The sequence below is a fragment of the Aphidius gifuensis genome, linkage group LG2 (assembly GCF_014905175.1).
Source record: "Aphidius gifuensis isolate YNYX2018 linkage group LG2, ASM1490517v1, whole genome shotgun sequence".
In the NCBI taxonomy this organism is placed as follows: Eukaryota; Metazoa; Arthropoda; class Insecta; order Hymenoptera; family Braconidae; genus Aphidius; species Aphidius gifuensis.
Window position 1 is genome coordinate 1,724,465 of NC_057789.1, and position 13,778 is coordinate 1,738,242.

The 13,778-nt window shown below is 24.6% G+C and overlaps 4 protein-coding genes across 5 annotated transcripts; 1 reads left to right on the plus strand and 3 right to left on the minus strand.

Moving 5' to 3' along the window:
- Nucleotides 1-45: 45 nt before the first annotated feature.
- Nucleotides 46-3,754, plus strand: LOC122849362 (putative transcription factor p65 homolog). The gene is made up of 7 exons (XM_044148054.1): nt 46-388; nt 472-733; nt 816-959; nt 1,036-1,232; nt 1,295-1,424; nt 1,521-1,948; nt 3,719-3,754. The coding sequence occupies exons 1-7, from the start codon at nt 245-247 to the stop codon at nt 3,752-3,754; spliced, it is 1,341 nt and encodes a 446-aa protein (XP_044003989.1). The 5' UTR covers nt 46-244.
- On the minus strand, nt 2,455-8,992 carry LOC122848237 (prothymosin alpha-B-like). The gene is made up of 3 exons (XM_044146170.1): nt 8,537-8,992; nt 4,372-4,543; nt 2,455-4,299 (listed from the first exon to the last, which is right to left on the minus strand). The coding sequence occupies exons 1-3, from the start codon at nt 8,645-8,647 to the stop codon at nt 4,244-4,246; spliced, it is 339 nt and encodes a 112-aa protein (XP_044002105.1). The 5' UTR covers nt 8,648-8,992; the 3' UTR covers nt 2,455-4,243.
- Nucleotides 8,993-9,715: 723 nt separating this feature from the next.
- LOC122848238 (WASH complex subunit 3) lies at nt 9,716-11,907 on the minus strand. Of its 2 annotated transcripts, none has more exons than XM_044146172.1 (4): nt 11,699-11,907; nt 11,467-11,631; nt 11,038-11,396; nt 9,716-10,964 (listed from the first exon to the last, which is right to left on the minus strand). In XM_044146172.1, the coding sequence occupies exons 1-4, from the start codon at nt 11,738-11,740 to the stop codon at nt 10,913-10,915; spliced, it is 618 nt and encodes a 205-aa protein (XP_044002107.1). In that variant the 5' UTR covers nt 11,741-11,907; the 3' UTR covers nt 9,716-10,912. The 2 variants fall into 2 exon arrangements, with proteins under 2 accessions (XP_044002107.1, XP_044002106.1); XM_044146171.1 differs by having other exon boundaries at nt 11,694-11,901.
- A 368-nt stretch (nt 11,908-12,275) lies between these two features.
- Nucleotides 12,276-13,395, minus strand: LOC122848239 (partner of Y14 and mago). Its single transcript, XM_044146173.1, has 3 exons — nt 13,245-13,395; nt 12,985-13,081; nt 12,276-12,861 (listed from the first exon to the last, which is right to left on the minus strand). Exons 1-3 carry the CDS (start codon nt 13,267-13,269, stop codon nt 12,351-12,353), a joined length of 633 nt encoding a protein of 210 aa, XP_044002108.1. The 5' UTR covers nt 13,270-13,395; the 3' UTR covers nt 12,276-12,350.
- Between the last annotated feature and the right edge of the window lie 383 nt (nt 13,396-13,778).

Below are 13,778 nucleotides of genomic sequence, written 5' to 3' on the forward strand. Positions count from 1 at the left end.
CAAAGGGTTTTTAAAAATGTCATTGTCTATTTCCACGAATAAAATATGATGACTTTCATTTTTTTCTTCGCATATTTTCGTTACTTTCCCACGCTATTTATTCACACATGTTTTTTCTAAGCTTTTGAAAATAATTTTCTCAAGTTTTATGCCGTGTTTAGTTGTGTTCCATCAGTTGGCTTGACAGCACTTGTTAATTTTCTGCAAAATATTATTTTTTAAATACTTTTAATTAAATTAAAAAATGAGTTTTTATAATACACCTTTCATTGAAATTGTCGAACAGCCAGCATCCGCAACTCGTTTTCGATATACTGGTGAAAATCGTACAGAAACATTGTTGGGTAGAAGTTCAACAAAAACAACAAAAACATATTTTAAAATAAAAGTAAATAATTTAATTTTCAACTCAATAATAAATTCGTCTATTTTTTCTTTCTATAAATAAATAATTTTAAATTTAATTTATAGATTCATAATTTACAAGGTCCAGCAAGAGTTTCAGTATCATGTGTTAGTAAAAATGATCCATATCATATACATTCTCATGGTTTACGATTTAAAGATAATAATGTAAAAAATATTGAGTGTGTAAATGGCATTGTTTATTTTAATTTAACACCAGATAATCCAGTTATGGAATTTAAAAAAATTGGTATTCAATCATGCAAAAAAAATGAAGTAGATCAATTCATCAGAGCAAAAATGTTGATGGGACATGATCCATGTAATGGTAAATGCATTATTAATTATATAAATTTTTATTATCAATCAATTAAAACAATGTTTAATGTTATTATTAAATTTATTTACAGCTGGATTTGATTGTGCATATTACAGTTCATCGTCATTTGATTTATCAGCAGTTCGTTTGGCTATTCAAGCATTTGTCAAAGTTCCAATGATAAATACTGTTGTACCAATTGAAACAGCTGTTACAGAAATAATCTATGATTCAAGTAATTATATTAATTAACAATTATAAAATTATTATACATTTAAATAGTGTTAATTTGTTTTTTTTTTTTGTTTTAGAAACTGCTAATAATGGAATGACCATTTGTTCTGTTAGCCATGACAGTGTACCAGCAAGTGGTGGACAAAAAATAATTATTTTAACTGAAAAAATATATAAAACCGATATTGAAGTTTGGTTTTATCAATTGAATGATGAAGATGATGTCATTTGGAAAGCACCAGGTATATTTGAACCAGAAGATATTCATTATCAGGTAAATAAATCATAAATTTATGTTTAATATCATTAGAAAATAATTTATAAATTATTATTTAGAGAGCAATTACATTGAAAACACCAGCGTATTCAAATTTGAATATTAAAGAACCAGTTACAATTTTTATACAACTTTATCGTCGATCAAATAAAGCCAACAGTGAATTTCACGAAATTAAATTTGTTCCAGGTAAACATATATAGAAATAATATTTTGTAAAATTTTAATTATTAATTGAAACATAATGTAACATGATGATTTAATATTTTAATAAATTATTTTTAGACATAGAAACAACTGAGATAAGAAAAAGAAAAAGAAATGCATTGGGTAACAGCTCAAACTTTTTTGATGAAAATTCATTTGAATATTGCACTTGTATTAATTGTCCACAACATGCTGGTGTTAATACAGCTTATCCAGCTGTTGCTATTGATGATTTATCACAAATTAATACTGAAACAATCAACACCCAAAATTATAATGAACTATCAAAGACAACAAAAGCAAATTCAATGAGCAATTTTGTTGACAATATTAGTGGTAATGATAATAAGCTAGTTTTAAAATCATTGGGAATTAAAAATAATAATTGTGCTCAACTAATTAATGTGAATAATAATTTTGAAGAGCATCAGCAAACACCTGGTGATATTATTGAAAATTTAGATCCATCAGGTCTTGTGGAAGTATTGTCAGAAAGCTTGTCAAGTGTTAAAATTAATTCTGACGATCTTAAATTATTTGATTCAATTTATTGTTCGAAACAATAATCAAAATCATATTGATAATCATAAAATTATTATCATAAATAATAAAATTTCAAATTTAATAAATAATTGTTTATTGTTTATTTATTTTATTTATTTTTTTACTATACTAATTTTTAACTATTTTACATTTTTTTTTTTTTTTTTCTTTAGGTAATTTTTTCTTTTGAACAGGACATCAAATTATTTATGTTTTACATTTTTTTTTTTTTTTTTTTTTGTATCGTTTACCCTGTTGTATAGTGGTATACAAAAATCACTGGTTATTAAAATTGATAATTGATCGAAAAAAAAAAAAAAATGAAAAATCGAAATAAAAAATGAAGAAAAAAATTAATTTAATTTTTTCGTGAATGTGTTTTAATGGATGCTATGTTAATTAATTTTTGGTCTTGTTTAATTTAAGCATTATTTCCTTAATTTGTTTATTGCATTTTTTAAGGATGCCATTGTTTTTTTTTTTTTTTTTTTTATCATTGTCAAGGTACTATTTTGAAGCAGACACGTGTAAAAAGTACCAATTAATTTTTGTTAATTTCAATTTAAATCGAGGATGATGGATAATTAAAATAAAAATAAAAAAACAATAAACTATTTAATAAAACAATTAATTAAATTGTTTATTTATTTTAAATAAAAATCAGCTGTTTATTTTTTATAAACAATTTGAAAAAAAGAGACAAAAAAAATTTGAAAATATCTTTGGATTTGTTGAATGTTTTAATGAGTTTTTGTTTTTGTTATTTATAAATCCTCCTTGTGTTTACATTATATTATTTTTTATTAAAAAAAAAAAACAATAATAATTTTATATTTGTTTATAACTTTACACACATTGTGCATAATAATTTATTTGCAATGTTTAAAGTCAAACAATAATCATTCACACAAATAAATTTACCCACAATTGTAATGTCATTTTTTTAATTAAATAATAATTAAATTAATAATGCAGGGTATTAAACAATTAAAAAAAAATCTATTTCCATTTTTTTTATTGGTTTTTCGAAGATTATTATTACTTTTTTTCTTTTTTCTATACATTGAACAACTTGAGCGGCGCAAAAATTAAGAAGCCATGATTGAAATTATTTTAAAATTATTACGTACAATTATTATTTATTTTTTCATGCACCGCTTATACCATAATGTCTTAAATAATAATTTCATTTAAAAAAAAAAAACGATATTGGTAAATGCCAGACTCGCAGCTCTGTTATACAATTTATTGATTAAAAAAAAAAACTAATAAAATTAAAATTTCCATTGAATTTTAATAGCTTTTTTTCTTTTCGATTTTGAAATTTGACAAATAAAAAATTCACACGCAGACATTCGTAAATTAAATTTGATTTTATAATAAAAAAAAAAAAAATTATCATCACCCTCACACAAGTGTTCATTTTACACTATAATTAAATATTTTTTTTTTTCTTAAATAAGTTTATTTTTTTTTTTTTGTTTGTTTTTTGTTATTTAGTTTTATTACAAAACTGTGTCTCGCGAATAAAAGCCAGATGGCGACAAGTACCACGTTGACAAGGTCTATTTGCTCATAAATCATTAAAATAATATTTATTACAATATGCTTTTGTTGGAAGTGCGCAATTAATAATTATAAAATCACAATTTGATTTTACAATTACCATGATGATAAACTATATTTAATTTATTTTTTTAAATTTTTATATTATTTTATTAACGATGAATTAGAGCTTTACATCATTTGGTGATATCGAGGAAGACTAGAATTGCAATGAGCCAAGTTTTTTTTTATCGTGACAATTATTTGCAACGTAAAATTTTATCAAGTCAACTCGTCACAACTCTAGAAGACTTTTTATTTATTATTATTAAAACTGTATTATTTAAAAAATTTTATTTTTTTTATTTATTCATTTTTGTTCTTGCAATTGAGAGGATTTTATGATTAAACATAAAGGCGTCAATTTATATTTGTTTTTTGTTTATTTTAAATTATTACAATTTACAATTTACGCGCGGTATTTAAAATTATAAAAAAAAAAAAAAAAATTCTTTTATTTAATCAGTTCTATCCAACTGAGTTGAACATTCTGTTTGTAAATATTATTTATTTAAATTACGTTAAAATATTATTTTTTTTAAATTCATTTTGTCGATGATAAATGACGACGCCATTATAATCCTCCAATTTTACTTACTTAAAAACATTTTTACAATTAAAAATTTGTTTTTTTTTTTTCTTTATTATATTTATTATGCGTCCTCATAATCTTCATCAACTCCATCTTCTACATCATCATCTTCTTCATCTGTAAAATTTAAATAATTAGTACATTTAAATTATAAATTTTTTGTATTTTTTATTAATTAATTTATTATACCTTCTGCTTCATCAATATCTTCATCACCTTCAACCTCATCTTCAGGCTCAACTTCATCTTCTTCACCATCAATATCTTCTTCTTCATCTTCAACTTCATCATCAAGTTCTTCCTCATCAATGTCACCACCGTTTTCTTCTTTTTTTTGTTTTTTTACATCATCATTTTTTTCCTAAACAAACAAAATACATTTAAACAATTAATTATTAATATTTATAATCAAAAATAGAATAGCTAAATGAAGCAGATGTTTCTCCAGGTCATTCGAAATATATATAGACAAAAGTAGGGGATGATAATAATGATACTCAGTGTGTGGTGTTAAATAATTTAAGGGGAAAAATAAATAAAATCAAGCAAGCTGATGCGCGTGTCTGGTGCACCCCGTTCTAGTTACAAAATCTGGAATACAGGGATAAAATATTCAAAATCCAATAATAAATATAAATCTTTATATTTTTCACTGAGCTAAATAACTGACCCCATATTTTTTTTATCCAACTGCTAAATATTTATTTCAATAAAAGAAAAAAAAAAATAGATATTGCATAATTTTGTTTATTTTTTTTTCTCGAATTGTATATAAGAGTTCAAAGTAACGCCAATGAATTTGGCATTGGAATAAAGTAATAAATGTAATATTATAGAAAATAAAAATATACATAATAAATATGTAGCCAGTCACTAATCACAAGGTCTCACGAGATAACCTGATCATTCAACAAGCACATTTTAATTTTTTTTTATTTTATAAATTGCATTTAAAAATTGATTTTTTCTACGTAAAATTGTCATTATAAAGATCGTTTTTTTAATTGTAATAATAATTTAGATATATTGGTTTTTTAATTATAAATAAAACAAACCTTTTTGCCGAATAAAATGAATAAAAATGATAGCATTGATAGAATCATTGCTACAATAAGTTTTTTTTAAATAAATTTTATACTTTTGTGAATTATCTGAATGACATAACACGACGAGTGCAAAATTCTATAATTAAAAATAGCTAAAATTCATAATAATAATTATGTCTCGACGTTATTATTTAAATTCGTGAAATTAAATTTTTTTTTCTATTTTAAATTCCATTAAAAATAAATAAATGAATTTATAATTTAAATATTTTTTTAAGTTTCACTTAAACAAAGCTATAATTAATTAATATTTATTTTAAAATTGAAAAATTGATTGCATGAGGATCAGGAGAACAGGGCACCAGTGTCGTTAAAAATATTAATTTTAAAATTTCCCGCTTGATTTTCTGCTCAGTTGACAAGCTAGAAAACTGTATTATCAAAATATTTAAATTAAAATTTTTTTACTCCACATTATCCCTTTAATTAAAAATAAAAATCATTGATTAATTAATATCAATTCTTTTTACATAATTAAAAAACCAAAAAAAAAAAAAAAAAAATTCCATTAAAAAAATTATTTATATATTAGTTAACAAAAAAAATACTTTCAATGAAAAAAAAAAATTTAACCCTAATGAAAATAACAGCAAATGTTTGTTGAATAATTAAATAAAAAAAAAAAAATTAAATATTAAAAAATTGTTATCGTTATTTGTTATCAATTATCAATAACAATGTGTTACACTTGAAATGAGGTCATCGACAATCCAATGGTCGAAAGACTCCACCCCCAATTTCCTATAGGGGTTTTATCAATTGTTTAATTTTTTTTTTTTAATTCTCTTCATTTCGAGGGATATATTTTACATCCCTTATTTTTCAGAGTACTGTCAACAACCCCCCAAGCCCATCACAGTACATTTTCAACAACAAAAACCTATGATGGGGTTGAAACAACGTGTGTGTTTTTGTGTTTGGCTGTATGTGTTTGGCCCTTTATTCAGAAATCGATTGCATAATATACCATTGAAGTAACATTGCGGGTGTTAAATATACACACACAAATACTTATAGATAATATTTTCTACTATCAATAAATCGGAGTAAAAAAATAAAATATTTGGATTACGCGTGTGGGCTTGAGTTTAAAAAGAAGCCGGTTTTTATAATCCACGTGACGACTACAAGATAATAATAATAATATATTAAACAAATAAAACTAATCAGTAGCTGTAAAATAAATAAAAAAAAAAAAAATGAAATTATAATAATTATTTCAAGCTAGTAAGATGATGATAATAAAAAATATAAAATTTTATCTGATAATGAAATTTCATAAATCTTGAAATAACAAAATATGCTGAATGAGGTATTAAAAAAATTATATATAAAAATGAAGAGCAATGTTTTCTAAAAAGTTGGTAAAACGAGTGTAGGAAAACGCTGGCTTGTATATAAAAAAAAAAGAGGAGAGAGCGAGAGAGGAGAGAAGAGATTGTTGGTGAGGTGTAACGAAGGAAGGAGAGAAAAATAAAAGTAAAGTTAGTTTTGTAGTAGCAAGTTGAAGGAGGATAGAAAGTACAAGATAGTATGTAAAAGCATCGAGTTAATATGTATGAGAAAAAAGGGGAAAAAAAAAAAAAAATGTACGAGAGACAAGATGAGGAGAGACGCGCGCGAATCACCAACGATATCATAATACAACATATAGCATTGCGCCGACTGCTAACATTTCGAAAATAAAAAAAAAAAAAAATATAAAGCAATTTATATTAATTAAATTAATAATTCAAATTACTAATAATGACATGTTTGTTTACACCAATGACAATCGAAACACAAAAAAAAAAAAAAAACATTTCGATTCGAAATAAATTTCGAATTTTTCTTTATTTTTCAAAATCAATTATCAACAGTGTTTATTGATAGAAAAAAAAAAAAAAATGATATTTATTTTTATCCTCAGTTATATATATATTATTGATTAATTAAAATACAAACATGACATTATTGTACACGTATTATTAACCTATAGTAACTATTATTTATTAACTTAAAAATTCACGAAAAAAAAAAAAAATATATAGAAAAATCACATGACCACAAATTGAGGACAGTATATATAAAAATGCGCGGGAGTTGATTTAAAGATGTTGAAAAAATAATAATAATAAAATTTAGCAAATATAATAAAATAATAATAAAAAAATAATGATGACAGCGATGCAAGAAAATGGCGTCTGACCGGCGTCGAAATATGGTGGAATAAAATGAGTATAAATTTCGAATAAAATTTTTTGTAAATAAAAATCAACTAATTAAATTAATTAATAAAATTTAAATATTATTTTTTTTAATTATCAATAAGCACATGTTATTGAAAAATTTATATGAAAAATTTGGAGTAATTTTATTAATTTTTTTTTGAATTAAATTTTATTTTTTTCAAGGATAAATGTATGAAAAAAAAAAAAATGATATTTTTGCGGGGTTCCCTTGACTTCCTTATCTTTTAATGTCTCAACCAACACATTGATATAATATATTGTTGGATTGAGGAGAGAAATGCGAGTATACGGGATTGGTAATTATAGACGGCATTGTGACGAGCCGACAGGGGTGATCAACCGAAGCCACGCGACCGTTTACTTTTATTTTTTTCTAATAATGGCGTCTCACAGTATATTGTAAATTAAATATTAGAAATAATAATTTAAATATCTATTAGTTTTTTTGATCTCTAGTATATTCTTAAAAATTTGCTCCATTAATATCATTGGTCCATTTGTTTGTGTGCATGTATGAACTAACCGACCTCTCTTCCAATACAATTGCTCCCTCTGCTCCAAAAACGCACGCTTGTTATTTCTATATTTTAACCTCGGCATATATATTATATTTTTTTATTTATAAAAAATTTTTTTCTATCAACTATTAATGTATCAATGTGAAAAAATTTTTTTCATTAATAACTGTTATTTTATTTGCCAGCAATTAATGCCGGCCGGCATATTTTCAATTCACGTTTTTATTATTTTTGTTGCTCTAAAAATGAAAATAAATACAATTATATAAATAAACCGATAAATAATAGTGTAATTGTAATTTCTATTAATTAGTTATTAATGTTGATGAAAAAAAAATTATAAAAATTAATGGACGTCAAAAATGAGTACGCGTCCTAATAATTTTCCCGCTTGAATTGGAGTAAGTCAATAAAAAAAAAAAACACCACTGGTCGTAAAAAATTAACAGCAACAAATTAATATTAATAATATATTATAGAATAATAATTATTAACTTACCTCAGCCGCCCTCTTGATACCTCCTTTGAGATCGCATTTTGCGTCACCAGACGCCTTTTCGTTTTCCGTTGATTTCTCAATAGCAACATCATTGTTTTCCTTGGTACTCATCTTGTTTAATTTTTTTTTTTTTTTTTAAATATATATACTATATATTAGCTAATTAATTAATAATTAATTATGTGCGTTAACGTTGATTTGGTATAACCGAAACAACAATGTAGCACAATAATACTTTTTTATTTATTTTTTGAAAAACTTGATGTTGTGGCCGTAAAACGTAAACGTGTTATGATGTTGTAGTAGTAATATGGTTGCGTGAAAAAACACGAAAAAAAAAAAAAAAAATTAAAGAGAACCTCGAGGTGAGTGAGTTAGAGAATGCGGTAAAGTCCTCGCGCGGCGTCGGTTTCCGGCGAAATGCCCGAGAGAGCAGCGTCGTCAGGCAAAAATTGTAGTGGGAGAAATGACGGTGTCACGATTGTATGCCACGGGGTGCGGACAGAGGGGTGTTAAAATAGAAATGGATAAGCGAGGGGGACAAGAGGGTGATACTTCAAAAGAGAGCAAGAGAGAGGGAGAAGCTGAGAGAGAGGGAGAGACACTACGGTCTACGAGTGAGGGAGAAAAAAAAATAAATACAGAAATGATAAATGTAAATATCATTTTTTTTAAATTTAATTATTTAATTAATATTAATAATTTATAATAAATATTAGTTTTTTTTCTTTTTTTTTCATGACTTGTTTTATAGTTTTACTTTTTTTTTTTTTTATTTACGACCGGCATATATATCGGCTTTGTTTAAAAATGAAGATGGCGCGTCTTTGAAACTCAATAAATCGCTGATTGGTTTATGTTTTTATATAATTTTTTTTAAATAATAAAAATTATGTATTATTTATAATTGTTAATTAAAATTTTTTTTATGTAATTTAATGTTTAATTATTGATAATTTATTTGATGATTAATTTATTGGTTTATTAAAATCATTGATTGACGAGGGGTTCGAGAGTTCATTGTGTTGATTGAACGTCCGGTTCGAGGCTACATGTCGCTTGGATTCAAAATTCCTACTTTGGCGTTCTTTCGGCGCTGATTGTTCATGTTTTTTTTTTTTTTCTTTCATTTAGTAATTTTTATGTTGTAATTTTAATTTGATTAATTATTAAAGTTAAAGAATTTATAGACTTTTTTAATTGATAATTTTTGTTTGAAAAAAAAAAAATCTAGCGACATGTTTTGATGGGTATAGATGTCGCCAGCGTCAATTTAAAATGTGAGCGATGTTTTTTGAAATATCTTGAATGACTGTGGCTTTTTATTCGTATCACACACAAAATTAGACAACAATTTTTTTACCCCAAAATTCATTCAATATATCAGCGTTCAATCGACATTATGGGAAACAAAATCGATGATGTTACTTGGATAATTCCATATAATTTTTTTATCAATTATTCTATTATTAAAATAACAACTGTCTTATGATCGGTCTCCCAGAAATTCGATTGGTAATAAAATATCGTTTAACTCGGTTTAATTAATAAATGCATATTATTTTTTATGGATCGATGAAAAAAATTCAAATATCGTTTCTGCAGCATGATAGGAAAAATTTTATACTGATAAATTTGTTTTTACCCTAAAAAATATTTTTAGAAATTGAAAATCACCTCTGCTCACAGCTCCTGTAAGCAGCATATTAGAAAATTTTTTATATAATTACAAATTAATTTTCTATTTTTTTCTGACTAATTAGAAAAAAAAAAAACGTAATGAAATTGTAAAAATAAGACAAAACACCACAATGATGCGCGTGTATGAAAATAATTTGTACACATTGCGCCGCTTGGTGAATATACAGAGATAAAAAATTGAATTTAGTCAATTACTATCCGATCTCTATTCTTCCTTATCTTTCCTCCTTTTTTTTCTAACTAATTGATCAATCTTTGCAATTGTTATGAAAATTAATTTCAAAGATTAAACCTTTAATCATTTATTATTTTGTTAGCTATTATTTAACCCAGTTTATTTAATTAATTTTTCAAATCAACTATCATAGATAACTGTCCCAAATAAAGACCAAATCCGCGAAAAATTCAAGGTAAACAAGTCTCATTCAATGACTCAATATAATAAAAATTAACAATCACACGTTGCCCACCAAAGACGTCATCAACAAATGTTTATCAAAATAACAAAACTTGTTTGAAAAAAAAAAAGCTTGTTATTGTCCGAAAAAATTTGTTTTTATGTTAATCATAATTTTGAATAATATGTTATCTTATCTGTTGTATTATAAATAAATTATTATCAACTTTAAAATGTTTATTTATAAAAAATAATTGATAAAAATTTAACAACATAAATTATGATTCTTGTGGTGTATCAGCTGATTGTGGAATTAATCTCGTTGGATCACTGTGAAGAATAAATAAAATATTAAATTAACATGTTGGAAATTATTGATAAATCATAGTTTGATTGTTCTTACTCGAGAAGTGATGGATCCAGGCCTTCTTGGGTCATTTTAATTTGAACTGCTGGTTTTGGTACTCCAAAATTAATCATCTTAAAAAATTTTTCATAAACTGGATGTTTATTTATTGGCTGGAGATTAGATTTTTCAGTGATTGGTTTATCATCATTTTCAGAATCACCAGGTTCATCATCAACTTTATTATCTGGTTCATTGTTTTCTTCACTAATTTTTTTGTCAGTTTTATTATCAATTTTTATATTTTTCTTTTCATTATTTTTTGATTTATCTTTTCTCTTTTTTTTCTTTTTTTTCTTTACAGATGAATCTGTGGTGTCTGGTATTTTTTCCTCTAGACCAGGAACTGAAGCTAGCTGTTGTTTATCAAAAAAATAAATAACATTATGACAGTGATAATTTTAATTTATTGAGGTGTTTACTCACACGAGACTCAAGTATCACAAGTGCAGCTTCAATTTTTTGTAATTTATTTTCAAATTCATACAGCTTTTCTTCACAATTTAAAGCAAATTTATTTAAAAATGTCACAGTATTAACAACAAAATGATTAATAAATGATACTATTCTTTTTTGGTGTATTGGTGGTACCTAGATGACAAAAAAAAAAAACAATTAAATTATCACAAAGTTTATGAGAACAATTAACAAACCTTGCTGTAGTCAATTGTTGGCTCAACAATTGGAACACTATTGTCATTCATTTTAAACTATTCAACATACAATAAATACTATTTAAATTATCTTTTTATTATAAACAAAATAACCACTGTCAACTTGTCATCTGACAGATAAAAAATAAAAAAATAAAAAAAAACATTGCGATGGCAGCGACTCGTATCAGTAACACCAAGAAGTTCATCAAGTTTTTCATCAAAAAAAGAAATTTAATTTTCCAACTGGAGCTTATTTTTTTCCCTGATAAAACAAACAAATTATTGTTTTATTTTTAGCAACAATTGTTTAACAAATTAACACTATTATTTGTATCAAAAAAATTATTCATCACACGCTGAATTTGTTGATGTACCATTTCGAAAAAAAATTGTTTTAAAAGTTGAATGTCTCTTCTGTTAATAGCATGTTGAAAAAAATATTTATAATAATCAATTAATAATTATAAACAATCTTTAAATTATTGTTGATAAAAAAAAGTTATATATTCAAATAAAAGTTGAAATTTACAATAATTATAACTATTAAAAAATATTAATTTGTATAAATTTGACGTCAGAATTGATATTTTATTTTTTTTTTTGTTAAAATGAATTATTTTTTAAGTTATATTGCATATAAAATTAAAAAATTAATTATTGATTTGATTCAAGTGTCTTAATTTCATCTTGAACATCATTTTTTTTGCCTATTTTATCTAAAATTTCTTTATCTGGATTTTTAATATCACCATTTTTAATTTTACTCTCAAGTAATTCAATTTCACGTAATTTTTTACGTAAATTTTTAAGTCTTTTCATACTATCACTAAGATGTGATTGACTATCTTGTCTAGTTGATGGTGCTGCTTGTGGTTTTGTTGATTTTTTTGTTTGTTTTTGCATTTTTTGATTATTAGCTGCTTGATTTTTAGGTTTATCAGCAGGTTCAGTGATTGTTGTAACAGCTAAATCATTAGCCAATGATTGAACAGTTTTAGTTTTATTTTTCTTCTTTTTCTTTTTTGGTTCATCAACAATAACTAAGCCAGGAATTATTTTTGTTTCAGCATCAACTTTAGCTTTATGAGCAGCAACATATTCAGCAGACATTCCTGGTGGAAATGTTGGTTTATTTTTAGAAAATTGTTTTCCTAAACTTTCATAACTGAAAACAACAAATAAAACAACATAAATTATTAGTCTAGAATTTTTTTTAGATGATTTTTCTTGTTGATAATAATACAACTTGATTATTGTTGATGATTTTAGTTTATCTTTGTTGACTTACAGTGGGACTTCATCTTGTGGTACATATCCATCTCTGACTCTTCTTGGTTTTCTCCAGGTACCATCTGGTCGTTGACTAGCTGCTATAAAAGTTCCAGCTGGATAAAAATAACAAACATTATTATTAATATTAATTAGCTATGTTTTTAATAATTGTTATTAAAATTATGGATATGTTGTTTACATGTCTGGGAGGTTATAAAGAATCCGGCTTTGATGATTTAACAATAGTTAACTTGTAAATATTTTGATATTACTTACCGTCTTCTTTTACGTAAGATGTCATTGTTATTTTAATGCAGTGTGATTATATTTTGTGTTTATTAATTGTTTATTTAAATATACATGACATCACTGAGTAATTTTGTAAATTATTTATTGAGACTTTCAATTTTGGAGCACAGATTGTTGTTTTTTTTTTTTTTATTTATTGTGGTGTCTACTTTATCGATTGTCAGTTTAATTATTAATTTTTTTTTTTTCATTTTAGTTCAAGCGTTTGCCGAGGTAGAAGAATTCGCTCGTAGAAAAATTCTCCAGTATATATTTTTATTTCTCCAGAGAAATAAATTTAATTTGCCGAAAAATAGATGTACTATGTCAATTTTAACATTTCGATTTTGTTTTTTTCCAGCAACTAAATGCAACGAGGGCTTAATAAATTCCTTGGTTAATAAAGGAAATAATTTTATTTAATTTACAGCAAAAAAAATCCTGGAAACAACATTGTTTTGTGAAGAAAAAAAATTAACAAGCCAAAAATCAGAAATGCATTATGTCAATTTCCGAATGTTG

Coding starts and splice junctions, on each gene's coding strand:
- LOC122848239 (XM_044146173.1), bottom strand. CDS start 13,269: ATGACATCTTACGTAAAAGAAGACG. Junction 13,082..13,244: donor ATCTTACGTAAAAGAAGACG/GTAAGTAATATC, acceptor ATTTTTATCCAG/CTGGAACTTTTATAGCAGCT. Junction 12,862..12,984: donor CCACAAGATGAAGTCCCACT/GTAAGTCAACAA, acceptor TGTTGTTTTCAG/TTATGAAAGTTTAGGAAAAC.
- LOC122848238 (XM_044146171.1), bottom strand. CDS start 11,744: ATGAATGACAATAGTGTTCCAATTGTTGAGCCAACAATTGACTACAGC. Junction 11,632..11,693: donor CAACAATTGACTACAGCAAG/GTTTGTTAATTG, acceptor TTTGTCATCTAG/GTACCACCAATACACCAAAA. Junction 11,397..11,466: donor TTGTGATACTTGAGTCTCGT/GTGAGTAAACAC, acceptor GATAAACAACAG/CTAGCTTCAGTTCCTGGTCT.
- LOC122849362 (XM_044148054.1), top strand. CDS start 245: ATGAGTTTTTATAATACACCTTTCATTGAAATTGTCGAACAGCCAGCA. Junction 1,233..1,294: donor CAGAAGATATTCATTATCAG/GTAAATAAATCA, acceptor ATTATTATTTAG/AGAGCAATTACATTGAAAAC. Junction 1,949..3,718: donor TGTCAGAAAGCTTGTCAAGT/GTTAAAATTAAT, acceptor ACGATGAATTAG/AGCTTTACATCATTTGGTGA.
- LOC122848237 (XM_044146170.1), bottom strand. CDS start 8,647: ATGAGTACCAAGGAAAACAATGATGTTGCTATTGAGAAATCAACGGAA. Junction 4,544..8,536: donor GTATCAAGAGGGCGGCTGAG/GTAAGTTAATAA, acceptor TTGTTTGTTTAG/GAAAAAAATGATGATGTAAA. Junction 4,300..4,371: donor AGATATTGATGAAGCAGAAG/GTATAATAAATT, acceptor TAAATTTTACAG/ATGAAGAAGATGATGATGTA.